Here is a 23,914-nt window from a genome sequence, read left to right as displayed (position 1 = left end):
ATTATAAAGCTTATGTTTTATAGGTTATAAAGTACTTTGATGTAATTTCATTGAGTCTACAAATCATTCCTGTGAGTGGCAGGCAGATATTTTTGTCCTTGTTTTAAAAAATGAAGATACTAAAGCCCAGCAGTAGGCTGCTAGCAGGGAAAGCGTCCACCCAGTAGGGCACAGGCTTTCTGGCTTGTACTCTTTTTACAAGTGAAGGCCTTGGGAGGGGTATTAGGCAAAGGAAGCTCCTTCTACTTAACATTGTCTTACTTCCAGTCCAACTTGACCCTGTAGCAGAACCAGATGGCTGAGAATATCCTGGAACTATGGATTTTGACCCCAAGGATATATATTTTATTAATCCAAGAAACACCAGGTAGGCTATGAGCTGGCAAGGTACAACATTGACCCATAAACTAACTATTTATAATTGTGTCCCAAATTATACTTTGACAACAAGTATGTGTCAGCTACTTCATTATTGAGAATACTCTTGCTATGTAATACATAGGGCAAAGAAATAACAGGACCAGTGTCAATAAACTTCTGTAGACTACTGTGAGTTTTAAGAAAAAAGATTTGAAAAGTAAGGACATTAGTACTTAAGTATGGAATACAGTTTGCTTGGTTACAATACAAGGTAAAAATATGTTTCTTAACATTTATTTTGGCTTAGGAAAGTTTTGTGCCATGAATAGGTGGCGTTTAATTAAATCAGACAACACAAGGCATATAGAAATAACTTTAATTAAAAAACTTACATAGAAGATTATAATATGAGACGTGACAGAAAGATTTGAGTTTATTTGCCTAGACAACTTGGGTTTGTCTGGCTTTTGTTTTCTTTTAAAAAAATAAATGTACAGTAAAACTATAAGCAAAAATTTGTCAGTATTGAATTTGAATTTTTCTTCTTTAAAGGGACTAGCATAATTTCTAGTCCCAACAAAATAGTGTCAAATCCCCCAAGTCTAGGCCAGATGGCCAGGATTGTCAGTTATATGGGTACAACAACTTGAAGAACCATTTTTACATGAGAAAAAACAATTCATATAAATTGTCCTCAACTTTTACATAGAAAAAAAATGATGTAATAACTTCAAAAGGACTTTTCCTTAATGTACACTCCAGTATCCAATATTGATAATACTGAAGCATTATCCTTTGAAAAGTCTTAATTCTCACTGTAGGATACAAGTAAGAGTAGATGCTTATTTGAATAGAATAATAAAGAATGACCAATTAAAACTAGAAATACAATAATATCTTTCATACTGACAGAACTTTCCTGTGTGTGGTTTATTTTAAAGTGGTGTCTTCATGAGATACATAAAATAAGGAAGGTAAAACTTGAGTTTTAAAAGAGGTGATAGTTTTAAAAACACCAATATTTAACTCTGCTTGTCTTATTCTGTTAGGAGTGCATAGAAAATGATGTAGGTATGTTGAACAGATATCAGTGATTTCAAATAAAGAAATATTGTGTTACCTGGTATAGAAATTTCCATAAATAACTATTGCTTAAACAGGTTTTTAAAAATTCCTCTTCATAGTCAAGACTTTTAAGTGTCCATTATGATTGGAAACCTGTGCTGCTTTATTTATAGTGCAGCTTGTAATTCATGGAGTAGTTCATACACGCATTTTTGAGTGGTATCTGCCAGTGCATATGTGTGTGTATATATATACCCTTACACACATTTGTATATTCTGATACCATGTGATAGAAAAAAGAAGAGCTGTCATTTGCTGCACAGGTATGTGTGTGTTTATAGCTATGTATGTTTGTGTGGGTATAAAATCTTTTAAAAATTATTTACCCAGTAATGTGATTTGGCATCAAATTGCAGCAGTTAATTTTTTGGTGCTTATGACACGCATCATAAACACACATGACTAGCACTCGTCTGTATGTGAAAAGCTAGTTAATGACCTCTGTTCAAGAAGGAAAGAGAGACGTACCTTGTCTGTTGCATAAAGAGCATAAAGATTACTACATGCAGTACATGCTCTTACTCTGGACTTGTGACTGGAGGGGGTCGGAGATGGAGAACAGGGCTTAATTTTTCTCCTGTTTTCCATTCAGTTCCATCATTTTCTTAACCTGTTCCTTGTCACCTATTTTTTTTAACATGAGTAAGTCCTACAGCAAAGGCTTTGTACTCTTCCATTCCGTCCTCCTGCCTTTTTGGATGCTGGCTGTTCTCTGGTGCACTGGTACAGAAGACTTCACCGTTGAAAGCTGGGCTTGACCTCTCAATCTGGTCGCTTTTTTTATCTTGGCATAATAAGGCTTCTGTGTCTCCATCCTTCAGTGGAAAAGCCCGTCGTTCCCACCACAAAGACTGAAAGACAAAACATGTTCAGTTAAGTTCCAACTACTTTGTTCTGTTTAAATTGATGTATCAAGTAATCTGTAAATGTCAATTTTGTAATAACTTGTTTTGCTCTTTAGCACACAAATGTACAAATTTTCTTTTGAATTTAAGTATCTAGCAACTCAAAAAGGAACATACTGAGGACTGTGTAGGGACCTTGGTGGAATGCTTTGTTCGCTTTGCCTCTTCCATGGAGAAGAAACGCTGCCATAGGGCACTGTCTTCATTCTCAGCCTGCGGGCGCTTTGGGAGCACCCCTTTGATCTTCACTACCTCCACTTGCATCCCATAATTACAGACACCTATTGACTTTCCTTCTCTGAGCTTTCTACAACTGGCTTGTTAATTTTTATAGTCTCCACTCTCTCCATTCTAGACATGGTCCTTTTCCAACATACTTTTGAATAAAAGCAAGAACTTTATAGATGCAGTGTTAGAAAACAGTCCCCTTCTGTGGGATGGGAGACAAGTAGAGAGAAGTAGCAGCTGAAGTTTACTCTGCCAGGTGCCATCCTCTTTCCTCAGGTTTGTTTTGGAATGAAAATTTGATAGACTCATTTCCTTTAGGTATTGACATGTTCCATGAAAAGAAAAGTGTTTCTAGGGATGGAACTAGAGTTTTGGAATGCAGCTCCTCTGGGGGGTACCCAGCACCCTGTCCTGGATTGTCATACTGAGTTTGTTATGTAATGATGAATCCATAATTTGCAACAAGCAATTTTTACGAACAAGTTTTAAAAAGGATAGAAGGCAGCTGAAAGGTGTGCCTAGTTGTCTAGGCACGACTGCACTTACCTTGATTTCTTGGCTTTCGTTTACTGAAGGTGAGCCATGTGCACTCAGATCCTGACTCTGCGGACTTTCGGCAGCACCATGCTGACCAGCAGTAAAGTCATTAGGGTATTCTTTCAGAAGTAAGTCTTGTCCTTCAACATTTTTACTGTAAGCTCTAGCAAGAAAATCAAGCAAAATATTTCATTATTTCTTGAGTTCTTAACATTTTAGGAACACCAACGTGTCACGAAGTTAATTAGGTAGCTTTTCTTTTAAACATTTCTGTCCCCAAAATGTTAAAAAATGCATCTGCTAACTTTCCTAATGCTATTATCTTCTTATCTCAAAGACTTAAGTTGTCTTATATGAAGTCTTTCGCCAAATTATAATACTGTGGTTTTGGTTTGCCTTTTTTTTGCTCAGAAAACAAGAAATGACATTTACTTGACCCCTACAGTTTTCCTGAGTTCCAGTATATTCTGTGGTTACTGTAATGTCACCCATGAAGGAGTCAATTCACATTCCCTCTGCACTTCCGGAAAGCCACGTCTCTGGAATGTGAGAGAGGCGGGGATTTAATCTCGTAAATATGTGGGTAACTCTTGGGAATCTTGCGACCCGAACATAGAAATGTTTTGACGATACTGATTAAAATGAGAGGTGCCCCCACACCAAAGGGACTATCAGACTCAGCATGGTTTTTGTATTTGAGTTTTGGCTATATTAAAAAATAGTCAAATATAAAATACCAGGGATTTTCTCAAATATATAATTACTAATTATATCAAAATCATGTTCAAAGTATTTTAGATTATTTGCTTTCTAGACTAGACAGGTTTTTTGTTTTTGGAAAATTTCTTTTTAAAGAAAAACATGCAGTATCTTTTTTTCCTTTTTAGTGATCTCCCTCCTTACTCATACAGAATTTTTGTTGAACTACATGGATTCCATGGTTTGGGGTTTAAATGTGTAACACCTGCCTGCTGTTTCTTCTGTGCCACTTGCTTTGCTCCCATAGTGACCATCTGGCTTGCTCTCTCGCTTCATATTTTTTGTGTCTTAGAGAGAAGACTTCATCAGAAAGATCTTCTATCTAGAATTAGAAATAAAGGTTTTGTTTTTATCAGAAACATTTTGAAATATGAGACCAGGTGTCAATTCCTCAAGAGAACAACAGGAAAAACCCCTCTAAAATAAATGCAATCTAAATCGAGAGAAGACGAGCTTCAAATTCCTAAGAAGACAAAGCTAAAAACTTTTTTTTTTTTTTTTTTTTTACTATTGGGTCACATCTGAACACTTACCTAGAATACAAATAAGTTCACAGTGCTTTCATTTTACATACAATATTTCTTAATGCTTTATTTATTCAAAAGTTGGTATTGATTGCCCATTATGGAATACACTGTTCTAGGGACGTGTTAATATTACAGAAAAGTAAAACTGATTGTCTGAGATAAATGCAAATTAATTTACTGAATGACTTACCTGGAATTTTAAGACTATGGTTATAGTGGTTTAAGAGTCTGGGTTTCCTGGCTAGAATCATACTGAACTAGGAAGGAGTGCATTAGAGGAGATGGGCATTAAAAAGTAAATTTTGGTAGTTGAGGCATAAAAGTATTGTTACATAAACAAAATGTCTTTTACATAATATACTGCTTCTGCACCGCTTTGGAATTTGTTTGGTTAAATAGTATGTTCTTAATGTTTTATCCATTCAGATTCACAGTCCCTTTCCTGCAATTCCAAAAGTCTGAAAAAAAAATGTTTCATAATACATTTGGTGACATAGCCTGTCCTGAAATGATGTGAGGCTATTCTACTTCCTTATAAATACTTCATTATAGAAACATTAATATTTGATTATGAGAACTTTCCTAGACTTCTTACGTGTATTACATGATGTGTGTACATTATTTTCCAAATTTTTCCAAATTCCAATCAGTCTTTTCCCAAAATTTTGAATATGGTGGGCTTGAATATTAAGATTTAACCTCCTCATGAAGGAAAATATGACTTAATATGGGGAATGAATGTAGAGATTCAATAAATGCAATACTTTAACCCATATAAGCAAATGGTATATTTTCTATTTGCTTTACTTTTTATACATTGTCTTTATAATCAAATTTACACAAAACATTTTTCTAATCAAAATATCCTTAATGAAGAACTTTGTTTTCATAAATAAAAAGAAAAAAATCAGTACATTAAAGGGCTTATATTTCCTCAAATACCAAATTAAGCAGACTTCATGATATATAAAGTGCCATTGTCCTGTGACTGAAAGGCAGCTTACCTCTTCTTCATCTGCATTGTGTTCATCCAGAGGCTGAAGAACCACCATCCTCCAGCTGTTGAAGATACAAACCAGTTTCCAACAGCTCTACATCAGTAGTTAATAACTGGATCAGAAAAAAACACCACCACAAAAAACCTCCCTGATCTGTAGTATTTGCCAATTCTTTGTGTGACGACGTCCATCCTGACCTCTTTCGAGCTTAATAACTGGATCACAAAATTCCTCTGTATTAAACCACCAGCTCAACCCTCCAGCTCCAGCCTACCACGTAAATTGAAAAGCACTGAGCTCTGTTGCTATAGAACACCATAACCACAAGTAATGTTATTCCTTATGTAGATTATATCAACACTCTCTGTAGGAATTCTCATCGTACCTCCTAGAGTAATGAGTTCTTAATACCTCAAAGTAATTATTAATAATTAGAAATCAGCTGGAATAGAAACCAGTTGGAATTACAAGAGTTGTCACTCAGCTCACGCCTCTGTTTCCAGCCTCTTCTATCTCTACTTCCTGGTGCCAGATTCATATTCTTAAGAAACTGCCTTCATCATTGCTAAAGAAACTAATTTCACTGCCAGTGACCATAAAAGCAGATCTGTGTCTGGCATTCAAGGACCCCCCACAATCTGGTTCTAACTTATTTTCTAACATTAACTCCCTTTATTAGCCTACAAAGCCTCAGTCTCTGGTGAGCTTTGCACACGTGTCCATATGCCTCTGTTGTGGTCTCCCTATGTGAATACACTTACCTTCCCCCTCCATGATGTCTTCCCAGACTTTCCCATTCATCTTTCTATTTAACGTGTTTATTGCTGACTTGGCAATACATCAAAATCTTATTTTTGTCACAGATGTTACTGTCTTACAGTGTATAACCCATGCAAAGGTAGTTGCTTTCTTTGAACTCATTTTGTAACCTTGTGTAAACTCCATGTTAAAGGACAATTATTAATTAAAGTATAATTATTCCTAAAGTACCTGTTAGATAACTAAATATTGAATGAAAAAGATAAAGACTGTTCTAAAGTAAATAAGTCTTAGGAATTGCCAATTCTCAATAAAAACTGAGAAATGAGCTGTGAATATAAGTAATGTAAAGCTTTCTCCATTTTCCCTCTGGTTATACAAGTGGGAGGAGGGGAGAAGAGCATCTTCCTTTTCTTAATTAAAATTTTAACTTCACTCTGAAAATTTAAGTTTATTCAAGAAAAAGAAGAAAGAAAATAAAAAGATGTAAGTATACATACCTTGGAGTAAGTATTTCCTTATATTGGAGCTTCTCTAACTTAGCTGGGGCCACTAATGACATGGGAATCACAATATTATCTATGTCGTAAGAACTCTCACTTCGCAGTCTCCGCCGTGCAGTATTCTGCAGCAAAACAGGATTACAGTAATTTTACAGCAATCCTTAGTTACCTGAGACAATACTCTCACGTCTATAAAAATGATATGGCAGTGTACCTATATATTAAGTTTTATAAATATATTATTAAAAATATGACCATAAAATGTTGAGAAAAGAAAGCAAGCATACCTGTCTTCTAGAAAAGACAATCTTTTTGGGGGGGTAGGGCAGGTATTCAGCATACATCTGTGTGTGCGCACATGCAAAGCTATTTTTATGACCATAAAAAGGAGAAATGCCTTAAAATGGAAAACTCTTATCATAAAGATTGCCATAAGGCACCCTAGATGTCAATGAAATGATCGCTTAACAAACTCACTTTTTATTGGGAAAGACTACAAAATATGAAATATTTCTATGAAATACTTGGTGAGTCATTTAGTAAAGATCATTATTACAATCTTCACTTATGTGTTCCTGTTCCTGTTCCCTGAGCTTCACACTTTTTCTAAAACCCTCACACCCTTTTTAAAAATGTTTTTATTGATTTTAGAGAGAGGAAGGGGGAGAGAGAAACATCCACTGGCTGCCTCCTGCACACCCCCTATTGGGGATCGAGCCTGCAACCCAGGCATGTGCCCTTACAGGGACAAACTAGCAACCTCTCAGTGCTTGGGATCATGTCCAACCAACTGAGCAACACCGGCCAGGGCCCTAAACCCTCCCACCTTTACTCTCTGACCAGATAAAAAGCAAAATAACAAGGGCTGGACTCCTGCTAGTAAGATGGCATTTAGCTTCATGCTAAGGAGTAGGGATGCTTATGATAAAGTTTATTTTTAACAAATAAAAGCCATAACCAAGGATTAATGAACAATTGGCTCCCTATTTAAAAAGCTGAATCAAATTTAATAAGGCTGTTATACTTTCTTTAAATCAGCCAGTTTTAAAATTCTATAAAGCAGTTCTAGAGTTCAGTATACAAAAAAACCTACTTGTGATGAATTCTGTGTTCTTGATATAATGTTCACGTTAGTAACAGCAGTAAAATTGCTGTGGGATCCTGGTTCTGTGCGCTGAAAAGCAAATTCTTCAAATCTAGTTCTTTCGCCTGCCATGGAAGAAACCATTGAGAATGTCAAACATTAACGTGACTTAGAGGTATTAGAATTATTTTCCTGGTTAGGTAACGTGATTCCTTTTCTGTTTATTGGCTTTCTTTTTATTTTTTACACTCATCAAAAACAAAAAATAAGAGAATGGAAAAAAATTTACCCACACTTATTTCCATTTTCCTGCCACAGTCCTACCACAATTATTTTCATTTTCTGGGATAATGACAGTTTTTATACAATTGTTCTACTTTTTGGAAAGTTTCCTTAGCTTGATCTTCTAACCATTAATTTTTGAAAATTTTTCTACTATTAAAGTACTAATTTATAAAACTTCTTTTTCTGTTATTTTTTATAGTATCCTGTTTTTATGAAATTTTTCTCAGGATAAGTTTACTTTGGTATTTTTTGTATGTCACAATCCTTTTTTCTATTTGGTTTGGTTCCCTATTTGTGCATATATATATAACTTACTCATATACTGCTTTTGTTTACTTTAGTGTGAATCTTAAAAAATATTTTCCCATTTAATATAAAATCTAATACCCAGTTCATATTTACATTTTTTCACTTGTTAAAAATTATTATTCAAATCAGGATCCATATTGAAATTGGTTCTTATCTCCTAGGTTTCTTATAGAAGAGCTCATTTTTCATGATATTTACCAGACTCTAGACCAGGGGTCCTGCACTTTATGGAGTTATCTAGTTCTTTGCATTACAGCATTATACGTGTTCCTTTATCCCTTTGTTTCCACCAAACTTGAACTTACATGTATCAATCCAAGTGAAACATTTTACATGTTAGGTAACTTGTATTCCATCACACATTAAGACATGCAAGCTTTCCTGTGTTTCAGTACACATGTCTGAACATTCCTCAAAGGCTAGGTTTCTTGGTTGTCTTAAGATTGAGGCACTAAAAAACAATGAGATCTCCGGTTGTGGGTAGGAGTTTAATTTTGTGCTACACTACATCAGGTATGATTTTCACATAGTGACTGGGTCTGGGTGGGATTTCTAGACTATGATAAATGTGTTAAATCCCTCATGTATAATTATTGTCCACTACATCTTGGATATAATTTGTTTCTGATTTGCTGGGCATATTGATATTACATCTGGGGAATATTTGACTAATGTATATGCAGGATGGGGCAAAAGTAGGTTTACAGTTGTTCATGTGGAAAATAACACAATAGTTAATAAACAAGGGTAAACCTGCACATTCAACTGTAAACCTGCTTTTGCCGCACCCCGCAGTGTGATATCCACTGGAACAATGAACAAAACCCAAAAGTATATAATTTTCTAATATATATCTTTGCAGTTAAATTTTATTTTTTATCATTTGCAATAATTGTGGGAACTATCGTCTCAAATCCCCACAAAAATCTCACTTTGTATTACTAGAGGGATCTAGTTTCAACAATATTTCTAGGGTCATCTTGGAACTGTAAGTTCCTAGAAGGAACTGAACCAGGTGGTTACCTTCAATGAATCTCGTTCAATTTCTCAAAATTCTGAGGAAGCTTCAGTAAATCGCCACCTCCACAAGCAGGTACCAGAAGTGGTGATAAATTTCTGTATGTCAGCCATGTACTGACATAGTTTTAGTCCAGAACACAACCTCTGAAACTAAGTCCTGTTAAATAGTCAGTATATAACTCTAGTCGGAGTATAGGAAAGAAATCCTTAATTGCCATAAAGTGGATGGATACGCAGTCAACAATCTGAACTGATACATGAATGTGGTGTTTAATGTTCACAGGACCATGGACGTTTTGTGTAATTAGTGATTACTGGATTGTAAACTCCCAAGAAGCAGGGCTTCTTTGGAGATCAGAATTTAGTTTTTAGTACTATCTCATTTTAACCTACCTAATGCTGTTTCACTCAAGTGTCTTTTCTTTCTTCCCTGTAACAGCTGTGCAGACGATTCTGACCTTATTTGAGGCTTGCATGTAGAATATCCATTTCTCCATTGACTCAGGGAAGTATTATGTACTAAAACAAATGGAAAGAAGAAACGTGCAGTTTTAGTTCCTTAACACAAACAGATAATGAATATGTTAGTGTTTCTACTTATAACTGCAGAATGTGAATATACCATTTAAAATTACATATAATACTTAGGTACCAAGATGTAATACTTGTAAACTGAAAATAATAAGATTCCTTAACATCTTCAGGAATTGTCCAATTTCCTATAGTTGCTCCATTATTTGCAGGAGATGAAAAGGAAAGGGATCTGTTCTCAAAGTCATCTGAATTACAAAATGTTATAGAGAAGATTAGTTCAGTCTGTAAATATTGGTTGAATATGACCTAAATCCTTAAGTTCGTGCTCACCCTTAAATCTGGAAATAATTCAGAACCAAGAAAGATTTTATTGACCTCTGACAGTGCCTACTTTCACTTTTTTTAAAGCAATGAATTTTCTAAAACTTTAAGTCAATTAATAGCTCTGTGCCTCAGTTGCCTTACCTGTAAAATAGGGATAATCATCATTAGAAGGATATCTGATATAATCCGGTATTGAATATGTTAATTTCTTCATGATTATTACCTGTATGAATGCCGTTATTTCTAGTACTATATTGATCAAATTGACTGGCTTTTCTGAAGGGTTTGGAAATATGGAAAGGAATGGAAAAAGGAGTATGTTGGCTGAAGTGCCAAATTCTCACCAACACTGAAAATGCATGGCATACCAACGGTAACTGGGATTCTTGATTTTAAGATGGCAAAGCACCCTAAAAATGATAGACAAAAATTTTATAGACATGCACAGATCTGCACATATACATCCATACTAGCAAGCAAAAAGGGGGACTTTAAGTAAGTAGAATTTGTGAGGAATCTCTGAAAGACTAATAGCACATGGAATTATACTAAAGAGCAAACTCAGTGCAGAAGCACATGGAAAGTATTGCCACAAAAATGTGGTCTACATCAAAGGTGCTGTAGACCTGGAGGAAAGGGAAACAGAGCAGCACAATTATCTAGAGCAACTAATAGGATCCCAACACCTCAGCCAGGCTGGTTGGTGAGAGAGCATCTGTCTTACTAGATAAAATCTGAGAGCCCTGAGCAGAGACATGGAGGGCGAGATAAGGCAGTGTCCACTGCCCCACTATGAAACGTCCTGCTCATCCTACCTGCCTCTGAAAACCAGTGTAGAGTGCAAATTTCTACCCTCGCCATGAAAAGCATAAACAGTGGCAGAACAGTCTCAGTGTGAGTAGCCACTTTAACGACGAGCACAATCAAGACTCCCAAAGTCTGACCACCAACACCGTAAAACAGAAGAGGTACAAACGACAAGTGGAAGAGCTATCTCAAGAAATAGTCACAGTACAAATGAACAATCTTTGAAATACTAGCACTGCCATGAGAAACAGAAGGCTTCTAGAGAGACCTTAGAAATGGAAAATAGGATTTTCAAATTTAAAAACAATCATCACTCACTGGGCTGAATAATAGAATGGACACAGCTGAAAATCAAAATCAGTGGGTTGGAAGAGGAATTCCACAATTCAAAGGAATATAGTGATGGAAAATAAGAAAGACAAACCGAAATGGGATAACAGAAGAGAGAGAATGAATGGGGAGCTATATTTGAAGACATGGTAGCCAAAAAATTATCCACAATGATATTAACCCTAAGAGTGTACGAACTTACTTGAGTGTCAAATCAAACGAAGAAAAACCAAAGCCATAAGTCATGCAGCACATCACAATGAAGATGCCCGAGAAGTCGCCCGAGAAGGGATGAGATGACTGCATGGGTGAGAATCAGATGGACATAAAGCAAAACTAGATGCAGGGAAACAGTGACTCGGGAAATGTTAGAATTCCTAGATGGCCTCCAGGATTTCTTTTTTTGTAAAGGGGGCAAGAGATGTTTACTACAGGAGAAAATAGGCCCCACCAGGCAGTAGGACAGGAGGCATTGTAACGAGTGTGGGATGCAGAGCTGGGAGTAACTAGGAACCAGGGCTGCATCCTGAGTTGGGAGACCCCATGGACACTAGGCCACAGGCAACCACAGAAAGCAAGGAACATCCACCCCAGGCAGAGCACACTTGCTTAATAAGGACTGAAGGAGTAAAGGGATTACAAAGTAAAAGTTGAACGTCTTTGACTAGTTGGACAGTTAAATTTCTGGACAGCAAAAATAACAGTGGGAAACACCAGACTAGCCAGTGTCTGCGCCACAGGACCAAGAAGCCAGCTGTGTTTGATCTTCACCAAGGTGATGCTTTTTATTGAATTATACTTAAAAGTTTTCTTTACACGTACCATTTTTTCTCTTCTTAGTGTCTAGTAAGGTTGCAGTGGACTCTTGAAACAGGAGGCAATATATGACAATTCAGAGTCTAACTCCACATCTGTTCTTTTTATAATAACCCTCCCAGCCTTTGGGTTCTTGCTCTCCCAAATCCTTAGACTCCATCCTAAAATACAACTTGACCCAGTATCTTTCCTATTTCCTGCCTTCCCATCCTTTTCATTTATTCATTCAGTAACATCATAGAGATCCAATTACGTGCCAGGCAGTGTGTGACACCCTGGCACTCAATGGTAAGCAAAACCCCAGCACGGTCCCTGCCCTGCCCGTGCTGTCTATAGGCATTATCTCCAAAACTGCAACCGGAAGACAGGACTACTGAAGGAGGTCAGGGAGAGTAAGAACTCTAGGAGAGGCTTCCCCAGATACAGTGACAGATTCCAAATAGGAACAGAAAAAGCTGACGGTAAGGAGAACGGATGGAACATATGAGGGCAAAAGGGAGCAAGACGAATTTGGCAAGAACAATGGCAGCAGGAGAGTAAGGAAGCGTGGTGAAAACGCCACGAATGGGGGCGGCCTCGGAGGTAGGGCCTCTCTAACAACAATATTCTGTCAAATACCTGAAGGGAATGGGGTTGGGGAACCCCAACTTTCGACAAGATCACTTGGTACAGGGACTGGAAATTAAAATGGATGAGCTATTTCAGTAGCAGAGAGAAGGGTTATCACTAAGTTGACTGTGAGAGTAGCAGAGAGGAAGACAGCAGGCTGGAAGCAAATTTACAGGAAACACGAAGTGAGTGAGAGACAAGACCGTGGCAGGCAAAGAAGGCTGAGCTCTGGGTTCTGCCTGGCTTGTGTGGTGCTATTGTTCCTGTCTCATCTGACCGCTTAAAAAGTAACAGACTTTAATCTGACCTAATTCCAGACTCTCGGAAAACTTGGCAGCAGTACAGGGAAGCATCGCGTGCCCCTCCTCAGATTCCCCACGCGGTGGCATTGACCACGGGCGCTTCGTCTTTCCGAACGCCACGAGATGCCCCTCTCAATATGTCCATATCTATTTTCCAAAAACAGGCATTCTCTTACCAAGTCACACTGATCAAAATAAGAAATTAATACTAATAGCTAATGATAGGCCTTATTCAAATTTTACCAATTATTCCTGATATTCTTTATAGAAAATTCTGATCACTCTGCGTTCAGTTGTCAGGTCTTCCAAGTTTTCTTGGGTCTGAAATAGTTCCATTGTCTTGTCTTTCACGACTTTAAGTATTTTGGTGAGTACAGGCCCTTAAATGGGCTTTTTCTGGTATTTTCTCAAGATAGGACACTAATAAGCTATTCACTCTTCAACCCACTGCAGTTTGTCTTTTCCCTACTTGTTACCTGAAGTCAACAGCGCTGGCACAACTGCCAACTGTAGCGGACAGTCCAGGATAAATCCAAGTTCTGGCAAACACACTAACATCCCTCTGCTTGCTTCAAACAGTTCACCCTACACAAATACCTGAACACAGCACACTGTTTCATGGCTCCATGACAAGTCACATGTTGTTTTCCATTTTAAAACTTTGTTACTCAATATGGGCCAATGGTATTTGAATCGCCTAGGACCTTGTTAGAAACGCAGAATCTCAGACCCCATCCCAGACTTACTGAATCAGAAGGTACATTCTAACGATATCCCCAAGTAATGTGCACACTAAGGTGTGAGGAGCAATGATTTAAACACTTCACTCTTCTTCCTCTAAATTCCATTAAGCTACACATCACTGTCGGATTGCAGTTCCTCCTCCTGCCCTTTCCCAGCACCCTTAACCTTTCTTCCTCTGCTTCCCCTAGCCGGAGTTACGCACTCCCTCTTCTTTTTAGAATATTTTTATTATATGTGTGCCTATCACATCTCAATAATTATGTGTGTTTGCTTCCCCCATTACATTTCAATTTCTTTTATTTCCTGATTCAGCTTTGATTCTTCAACACTTAACAGTCTATCTGGCACAGAGTAGGTACTCAATAAATGTTGAATTCTAGTTTTACTTAATTCTCTAGAAATCACAGTAAAATAATATAAAATTATTTTACTAATCACAGTAAAATTAATGACTAGCTATTTAAGGCACCTACATAGGATGAAACCTAGTTAATGCTTAATTATTTGGGTTGGAATGGTAGGAGAGGAGAGATTGGGATACAAATAATTCTTTATTGATTTGTCTAATAATACAGCATTCAACTCAAATGTCCTATTCTAAGCTCTTACTTTCCCATTACTAACATTTCATTACATTACTGAGACATTAATTCTGTGCCTAACACATCTACACTGCCCTATTTTTTTTAAAGTTAGCTAAAAGAGCAACATTAGAATAAATATAATCAATCACCTCATCTCACTTATCTAGCAGCATATAATTTCATTTTTGTGTATTTCAGTCATTTCATATTTCAACTATAACAATTTTTATTTGGATATATGTATAATTATATTTTTTATCTGATAACTCACTCTTCAGTGTTATTTTTTTACATGGTTGCCTAACATCCCTCTGATTAGAGACAACATACTTTATTCCTCAGCTGTTAGAGTTCGTTGTCAGGATGATATTTCTATCATGGGCATTCTTAAAATAATCATTTCTTGCATACGTGTTTCCTATTTTTAAAAAGTTTAGTCTCAGGATAAATTCTAAGGAGTAGAATTATATCATGAAAAAGAACCAGAACGTAACCTGTATTTTCCTGTTATTTCTGTATTCTTTTTTTCCTAAGCATAGACAATTTTCTTTGTCCCTAGTGCTTTTATTTTTTTAACTTTACTGTGGGAAATTTTCTAAAAAACAAATGGAGAATAGGATAATGAACTATCCTGTCATTCAGCATCAAAAATTATAAACTGGTAACCAGTCGTTCCAACTCTTCCCACCATTTTTGCTAAAAGTATTTTAAAGCAAATCCCGGACATATCATGTACATATATGTCAGCTTGAATCTCTAACAAAGCGTGTATTTATGTAATGACATGCACTATTACTTATAACAAAACTAACAATTCACTAATATCCAAAGTCCAGTCCATGTTCAAATTTCTCTGTCTCAAAAATTGTGCTTGTGTTGGCTGTGTGGGTGTTTGTGTATACAGCTGAGTTCAAATCGGGATCCCCAAAAGGCCCACACATTGCATTTGACTGATAGAAAGTAACATTTTTACATGGTCAAACTGTACCATACATAGAAGTAAAACATTTTTGTCCTTTTATATCACTTAACATCCTTTGATAAATGTTTCTATCCTTATATGAACTTAAGATATTTTTGAAAGCTGTATATTACACTGTTAGATAGGTGCCCATATCCCTATTATGCCCTTCAAGTTGTTTCCATTTTTTTAAATTAACACAAATATGTTAAATATACTTGTCAATAACAGTGGTTTCATATTTAGGATTAGACTAGGTTCTTGTAAACTGATTCACTGGGTCAGAATATAGAGTTCACTATTTGGTAATTAATTCTGAGCAAGTACACACATAGGTTTTTTTTCCCCCTCGGTGGTCTTATTTAAAAAATACATACTTTAAAGGCCTTATAATGCAATTCACAGTACTTCCCAAAAGGCTTGTAGAGTCCTATTATAACTACATTCTTACCAGAATTGATGATTATAATGTTTAAATTTCTTAATGTAACCAGGTAAAGTAGTCTGGCACATAAGCACTCACTGAATACACCTAGTTTTTCTAATAGGACAGTTTTTAACATTTAAGGTAGATATGTCATTTTATCTTTTCCCAGAAGTCATTATTTAATGCCACTAATTACAGAAGAAACTGAGTTGTGTAACGTTTGTGCTCTGAGCCACACTGCCTATATTTGAACCCTGGCTCTGCCACTATTCAACTGTGATCTGGGAAAGTTAGTGGGGGAGAAAAATAATACTTAATAATACTTTACAGGGTTGCACAGATGAAAGCAAACCCATGTAAAGACCTGGAACCCGGATTGGCATATAAGGAATACTTCCGAAGAATCGTTCATTGTTATTTACTGACCAGGCCAGCCTTTCCACACTGATAGGCAGTACCGCCTTATCATGTATGAACCCTTGTTTGCCTCCAGGCCTTTTAATTTCCCTGATCTGGCTTCTACCAGCACCACAGTGGCTTAATGATTGTAGCTTCATAATACATGTTGACATCTGACCCCTCCTTATTGATCTTTTAAAGTTTTTACTGTGCTATTCAGTATTTTCTCTCGGAGATAAACTTCAGAAAAACTGTTTCAAAAGCAGACTACCTCTGTGATTCTCATTAGAACTACATTATAAATTAATTTGGGGGAAATGACATCATAAGTTATTTAAAACTGTCTTGACAGGAATGGGGTATCTCCACAGTAGGCGCATACTCTTATGTTCCTCAGTCAACTCTTGATGTTTCCTTCTGAAAGTCCTTGTAAGTTTAATCCTAGGTATGTTCTATTTTCATTGTCAGGGTGTCTGGGATAAATTCCTTTACATATTCTAACTCGTTATTGCTGGCATTAATAAAAGCTACTGGGTTTTAGAAATTTATTTTAAAATCTACCACCTTTTGGAACTCCAGTACTCACAGGCTATTCAGTTGATTGAGTTTTTGAAATAGATGATGATTTCCTCTGGAAATAATTTCTCTCAGAAGTAAAATATTTTATATGACTTTTTGATATCGAGATTTTAGCTTTGCAGATAGTAAAAATATGTTGATTTTTTTACTGATTGCTTCCAAGCACAATGTTCCAACCCAATTCAGAGTACTCATAACTATTTCATTATAATTTTTCAAGTTTTATAATTTTAGTTTATTTAAAATTCTTGAACCAGCTAGAATTTATTCTGATACATGGTATGAAATGACTACAAACAAACTTTCCCCTGAAAGATTAACTCTTTACTGAACAGTTTTCCATTTTCTCACTGACATACAATTCTTCCTTTATATAATAATACGTATAAGCTGTTAGTCTGCCTCATGGATCTACTTTCCTAAAGGTGAGCCAAACAGAATCTAAGCTAACTATTACAGATTTCCGTCAGATTTCCACATGTGGTTGTGCTAGATTCTCTCAATACTTTTTCCAGCAATTCCTTTTATATTTCCCCATTTATTCTTTCCAATGGGCTTTACAGTTATTTTGTTAACCAAATTCTATTAGAACTTCAAGTTATGAGGCATTAAACATTTAAACAGGGAAAACTTATATCCCTACTAATCTTACTATCCAGGAATGCTACTTATCCATATTTATTTATATTCCCTTTAATATTTATCAGTAATATTTCATAATTTTCATTCAGTAAGTGTCACACATTTTGTTAGGATTACTCCTATGTATATTTCCTTCTGTGTGTGTGTGTGTGATTTGTGAAAAGTGAATATTAAAAATTAAGAATTTACATTTATTCCTTTGTTAAATTTTATTTCCTTCAAAAGCAAAAGTAGTAAGTGTATAAAAGATATAAAATATATATATATACACACACACACACACACACACACACATATATATAAATAATACAAGATTTGTAAATAACATACCAGGGGATGAAGATATGATACAGTCTCCTACAAATTTATTTTCAGCAAGATCTCCTTTTATTTCGGTCTTTTTTAACAATGTTTCAAAGTGAAAATGAAGAGGCACATCTGGAAAAATAAAGTAAAAGAATTTTCAGTGAGTACCACTCTTTATTAGATTCAGTAAGATTGTTTTCTTTCTATAAATAGCACATAGTCATACAAAAATAAGCAAAAGCTTGAAAAGTCATAGCTTTCAGAAGTGGCACAATACTCTTCCAAAGCAAATTGGTGGTATTTTGGAATTACTGACTATATGTCCTAAATAAACAAATGCTAACAATGAACAACTAAAATAGTACATAATATAAACAAAATTATAAATATTCACAGATGAGAACAAATGTACCCGAAAGTCTTTAATAAAACACACAGCCAAACCTGGTTGACTTTTTTAAGACCATTCAACCCCATTCCCACAATCTTCGCATTTAATTACTTGAAGGAAAAACCACTATAATTCAGAAGCAACCTTTTATGAAAATGTTGACTTTTACATTCTCTTAGTTACTAGAATTATGAATAACAAAATGAATATTTACAAAGATTAAAACCTATTGATTCCTTTTATAGATTCCTTTTATTTATAAGATTAGATTTCACCATAAAAATAATCAGTTGCTTAGAAATTTTTTATAAGGCTTACCTGATGGCAATGATAGAACAGAATGGAAAGAAGGGTCTGACTCTGACACATGTTCTCTTAATATTTGAGACTCTGAACTGTGTTCACAGCTACTCCAAGTTGAAGCTGACTGCAGGCAAGGCATTTGTGTAGTATTTAAAAACACTGTTTCTTTTGAAGGTAAAGTCTGCAAGGAAAAAAATAACTTAAAGACTTCAATTTTTTCTTGAAAACTGAATCAGAGAACGTAACCGTTACAGTACAATATCTGAACAACAGAGAAAGAAGTCCTGGGTAAGCCACCTTGGAGAAAGACCTTTACTTTTTCCTTTTTATTGACTTTATTGGGAGAAAAGACCTTTAAAATGACATAGAGTGAGAGAACTTATTTAAGAGCATGAATGTGATGAGATTTGACTAGTCTCTTCACTTTTTCAAAATGAAGAGCAATGTCTATGAAAATGGGTCTTTCCTCCATCTTATAAAATCTCAGAAATGAGTTTGAGAAACTTTGGGTGAAAATAGTTACACTCCAAATCAGTAAGAACTCTAAGTGATGGTGAGCAAAGGCTATATTAAGATTAAGAACTGTATATACTCTTCCTCCTTGCAACCTATTACAACCAATGAATGAAACGGGAGTCTCTGCCTTAAATCCTAACGACAGTATCTACACTGGAATAACAGTGGAGTACTGTATTTTACATGTTTACATTAAGTAAAATTTAATTTAAAATCAAACATCAGCAAAGCTATGCATGCCTGGCCGGTGTGGCTCAGTGGCTGAGCGTCGACCTAGGGATCCAAGGAGACTGGGGTTCGATTCCCAGTCAGGGCACATGCCCGGGTTGTGGGCTCAATCCCCAGTCGGGGGGCGTGCAGGAGGCAGCCGATCAATGGCTCTCTCATCATTGATGTTTTTATCTATCTCCCTCTCTGAAATAAACACATATATATATAAATGCAATATGTTACAAGAGTTTGAGTTTCTTGAGAAACTGTAAACAACTGTAAACCTACTTTTGCCTCACCCTGTACATATTCTGTTTAAATGCTGGATTTTTAAGTTATTTTTTATGGTTATAAAATTAACATACAGTCAACGGAAAAAATCTATAAAACAGATAAAATATTTTTTAAATAGAGGTTGCTTGTGCTCCTTTTCTCACCCTTACCTCTACCTCCTACAATAACATTAGAGCTTTTTTTTTAAAGTATCATATTTAAAATGCTTCTAATAATAGATCTTTAGATGCTATTTTTAAACATTTTTATTCTATAAACTTACATTAGGTTTGTCAACTTTCTTGAGTTTGAGTTTCCTGGCGGACTGGCATTTTCTGTGTCCCCACAGCAGTCAGGAATAGCTGTCTCTACCACAGCCATCAGCTAGAATCCTCTGGACCATTAGCTCCCTGAAGGCTGGCGTGTTTAATTTTGTATTCCCGGAACCTGACACCATCCTGATACATGGTTGAAACGAATGCTGACCAAGTGAATTTTATCTTATTTGCTTTAAAAACAGTTGAATAAAACTTCAAATGCGTGTGTGCCCAAGACTTTCACTGGAGGAAAACAGTCCCTGTAATATTTGCTGGCAGGCCCTCCACCCTGACTCCTGCTTACATCCCCCTGGCCAGGACGTAGGGCAGACAGTCACACTATCTGCGCAAGGCTAGGGAATGCAGTCATTCGGGGTGGTCTAGTAAACCGATGAGGTTGGATAAAAAGATACATGTGGATACATGATTATAAGAATGTGAGTCATTTACAAGATTAATTCTAATTATGGAATAGGTATAAATTTATGAGAACAGTTTTAGATTTACAAGATGCACTGGTACTTTTGACTCTATAGGATTATTTGCTCTTTTATGATGTAGTTCAGAAAGGTATAAGGAACATTTACTTGAAACTACAAAGAAAAAAAAAGTGCTAACCTCCCTTTTTCCATATATGGCTAGAGCATTATAAATAAAAGTTAATAAAATCTGAATATTTACCATATAATTAGTTCTCTCTTGAAATTTTTCCAAATCCAGGAAACCCATTAGACAATTTGAAACTATCCTAAATAATTATGGAGACAAGTGGGGGGCATCTAGGAAAAGGCTTTTTTCCGCCCCCTGAAGAGAAAGTGAAGCCCAGGAGGCTGAAAAGGAATGGATGGAGAAATAAGAGAAAAACCAGGAGATTGTGGCCAATAAAAATGCAAATATCTAGAGGGTGTGATCAACAATACCATATGCTGCATAAAATGCCAGTAAAATCCTGAAAAGTACCCACCAATATTTTTAACTTTAGTAATAAAACTTTTCACATATACAAAAGAAAATATAATTTATAGGGAAGGCATAAAATAACCTTTACAAACATCTCTACTCACCCTCCTACTTTGAGAAACAGAACAATACCAGTACCTTTGATGCCTTTTGCCTCTTAGGCCGCCTGCACAGGCCTGTAAAATAGATTGCTACTTTCCTCCTGATGACTGTGTTCTCTGTCTCCCTGTTCAGAACTCCTGATTTTGGGCTGGGCACATTTATTAAGCTTCGTTGCATCTAAAAATTACTAAATTCTAGCCAGACCATGAAGAGAAGTCATGTGTGCAACGTCCAGGAAGTGACCTTCTGAAGGTCACTTCTTCCTTCCCTCTCCCACCTCCCCCCAGGTGGCGGTGAGGCACTGCCCAAAGACCAGGCGGGCAGAGGAGCCTGGCGCCCGCAGCACTACCCACCGCAGAGCACCGCGACCACGCCTCGAGCATTTCCGAACATTTACAAGACAAAGCAAGCAGTCAACTCACATCTCGTTTCTGCCACTCTTGGGGCTTCCGTCCAAGGCAGCTAAGCCTGTATCTTAACTAATACAACGTGCCTCCTTAATCATTCTCTCTCCACTTCCGAAGTCGCTGCTATCCTGAATTTTAATTTTATCACTTTGATTCTCTTTAGAGCTTTTCCAAATAAGTCTATCAGTCCTATAGAATTTACTACTTAAATCTGTATGCTTTAAAAAAATGTATAGACAGAATCATGTTAAGTATATTTTCCTGCTTTATTACTCAAAATTATGTGTATTCAATTCATTACTCTCCTGTTTATAAATATCTAGTTTCTAGTTTTTTTATTATTATGGAGAATGCTAGTGTGAATATCATTATATAGGGATGGGCAAAAGTAGACCTACAGTTCATACGGAAATAATATAAATACATAATATAATAATATTATTTGCATACTCACAACTGTAACTACTTTTGGCCACTCCTGTATTTGTGTCCTGACACATGGGGATAAGAATTTCTCTAGAGTACAGGGACAGAAATGGAATTCCTAGGTTATACAAATGCATGAATGCGCATCTTCAACTTGACCAGGTGATACACCTGCATTACAAAGTAGTTGTAACTAATTAACACTTCAAGAGAGCAGATCTGAGTTCTCACTACTTGAGATTTATGCCAATATAGTTATTGCCAAACTTGTGATTTTTGCCAATCTCAGAACATACAAATAGAATCTCATGGTTGAAATCTACATTGCTGTTTACTATTTAAGTTGAGCACCTTTTCATACCTGTAATTGGCCATTCACTTTTCCTTCTTTGGGAAACTACATGTTTTGATGATTTTTTTATTGGGATGTCCTTTTCTTATTGATTCTTAAGTTCATTTTAAACACTCTAGAAAGTTATAAGTCGTTTGTATGTTGTATATATTGCTCCCTGTCTGAGCTTCTTTTCACGTTCTTTGTGGTATCTTTCGATCAAGAGACATTCTTAACTTAAATGTTTCCTTTTATAAGTATTTACCATAGAGGTGCCAGACCCATTCAATGGGGGGAAATAAGTCTCATCAACGAATGCAGCTGGGACAATTGAATATTCATAATTAGGAAGCAAAAAAAGAAAAAAAAGAAGTTGGACTCCTACCTAACACCATATATGAAAATTAACTCAAAATGGATCAATGACTTAAATATAAGAGCTCAAAGCCATAAATATCTTAGTAGAAAACACAGGAGCAAATCACTATCTTGGATTAAGCAATGAAGTCTTAGGACACCAAAAGCACAAAAAATAACACATAAATTGGACTTCATCAAAATTAAATACTTGTGCATCAAAAACATCATCAGAATATAAAAAGAGGACCTAGAGAATGGGAGAATACTTAGAAAATTGATAAGGGACTAGTATCAAGAATATACAAAGAACTCTTACATCTCAATAAAAAGGCAACTCAATTAAAAATAAGCAAAGAAAAAGTAAGCCAAGGACTTGAACAGATATTTCTCCAAAGACGACATACGAATGGCCAACAAGCACATGAAAATATGCTCGGTATCAACAGTCATTAAGGAAACGCAAGTCAAAACCGCAGTGAGGTACTCACACACACTAGGACGTCTATAAGAAATAAAAATTAAAAACCCAGAAAATAAATGTTAAGAAATAACAAATGTAGAAATTTGGGGAACATTGCTGATGGGAGTTTAAAATAGTTCAGCTGGTATGGAAACCAGTCTAGTGGTTCCTCAAAAAATTTAAACATAGAATTACCACATGACACTGCATTTCCACTACCCGGTAATATGTGTGTAATTTGCCCCCAGGTTTTAATATAAATAGTTGCATATGAATTGTTCTGTATCTTGGCTTTTTTCCTCAGTAAATGGTACATTTTAGAGGCCTTTTTTCATCAGTTTGTAGAGCTTCCTAATTCTTGTTAATAGTATTCCAGTGTATGGATACTTGTGTATTTAGCTAGTCTCTTGTTAATAAACATTTGGGTTATTTACAGTTTTTGCATTTACAATCAATGTCATAATTATTTCATATCATATATTCATTCACATTTTAAAAAAAAATTTGAGGTGAAACTCACTTTACATAAAATTAACCACTTTCAAGTTAATAATTCTGTGGCCTTTAGTACATTTACAATGTTGTGCAACCATCATCCCTATCTAGTTCCAAAAATTTGTCACTCCAAAATAAAACTCCTCATCCATTAAGCAAGTTCTGCCTATTTCCTCACATCCCCAGCCCCTGGCAACCACCAATCTCTCGTTATGGATTCATCTATTCTGAATATTTCTTATAAATGGAATCATACAATATGTTACCTTCTGTGTCTGACTTTTTTCACTCAGCACAATGTTTTTGAGGTTGAAGCAGATTGTCGCATATATTAGTACTTCATTTTTTATGGCTGAATAATATTCCATTGTATGTATATACCACAATTTGTTTATCAGGTCATTCACTGCTGGACATCTGCACTGTTTCCACCTTTTGGCTACTGTAAATAGTGCTGTTATGAACATGTGTGTATACGTATTAGTTTGAGTGTTTTTCCTTTTGGAGGGATGTATAGGCATACCTGGAAAATACTGTGGGTTCAGTTCCAGACCACTGCAATAAGCAAAACATCACAATAAAGTGAGTCACACAAATATT

At 35.9% G+C, this 23,914-nt stretch overlaps 1 protein-coding gene across 3 annotated transcripts in view; it reads right to left on the bottom strand.

The window, feature by feature from the left end:
* Positions 1 to 719: 719 nt before the first annotated feature.
* KANSL1L (KAT8 regulatory NSL complex subunit 1 like) overlaps positions 720 to 23,914 on the bottom strand; it is an 81,228-nt gene continuing 58,033 nt past the window's right edge. For all 3 annotated transcript variants that reach the window (XM_081143023.1, XM_081143024.1, XM_081143025.1), the window contains exons 7-15: positions 18,473 to 18,638; positions 17,788 to 17,895; positions 9,793 to 9,918; positions 7,795 to 7,910; positions 6,699 to 6,823; positions 5,446 to 5,500; positions 4,124 to 4,236; positions 3,165 to 3,318; positions 720 to 2,336 (exon numbers count right to left, since the gene is read on the bottom strand). In XM_081143023.1, coding sequence (XP_080999149.1) covers positions 2,106 to 2,336; positions 3,165 to 3,318; positions 4,124 to 4,236; positions 5,446 to 5,500; positions 6,699 to 6,823; positions 7,795 to 7,910; positions 9,793 to 9,918; positions 17,788 to 17,895; positions 18,473 to 18,638 — 1,194 coding nt within the window. In that variant the 3' untranslated portion in view covers positions 720 to 2,105. The remainder of the gene's footprint in view (positions 2,337 to 3,164; positions 3,319 to 4,123; positions 4,237 to 5,445; positions 5,501 to 6,698; positions 6,824 to 7,794; positions 7,911 to 9,792; positions 9,919 to 17,787; positions 17,896 to 18,472; positions 18,639 to 23,914) is intronic.

The sequence above is a fragment of the Miniopterus schreibersii genome, assembly GCF_964146895.1.
Source record: "Miniopterus schreibersii genome assembly, chromosome: 7".
In the NCBI taxonomy this organism is placed as follows: Eukaryota; Metazoa; Chordata; class Mammalia; order Chiroptera; family Miniopteridae; genus Miniopterus; species Miniopterus schreibersii.
The sequence above is the reverse complement of the archived record's forward strand: the minus strand, read 5'-3'. Positions and strand labels throughout refer to the sequence as shown.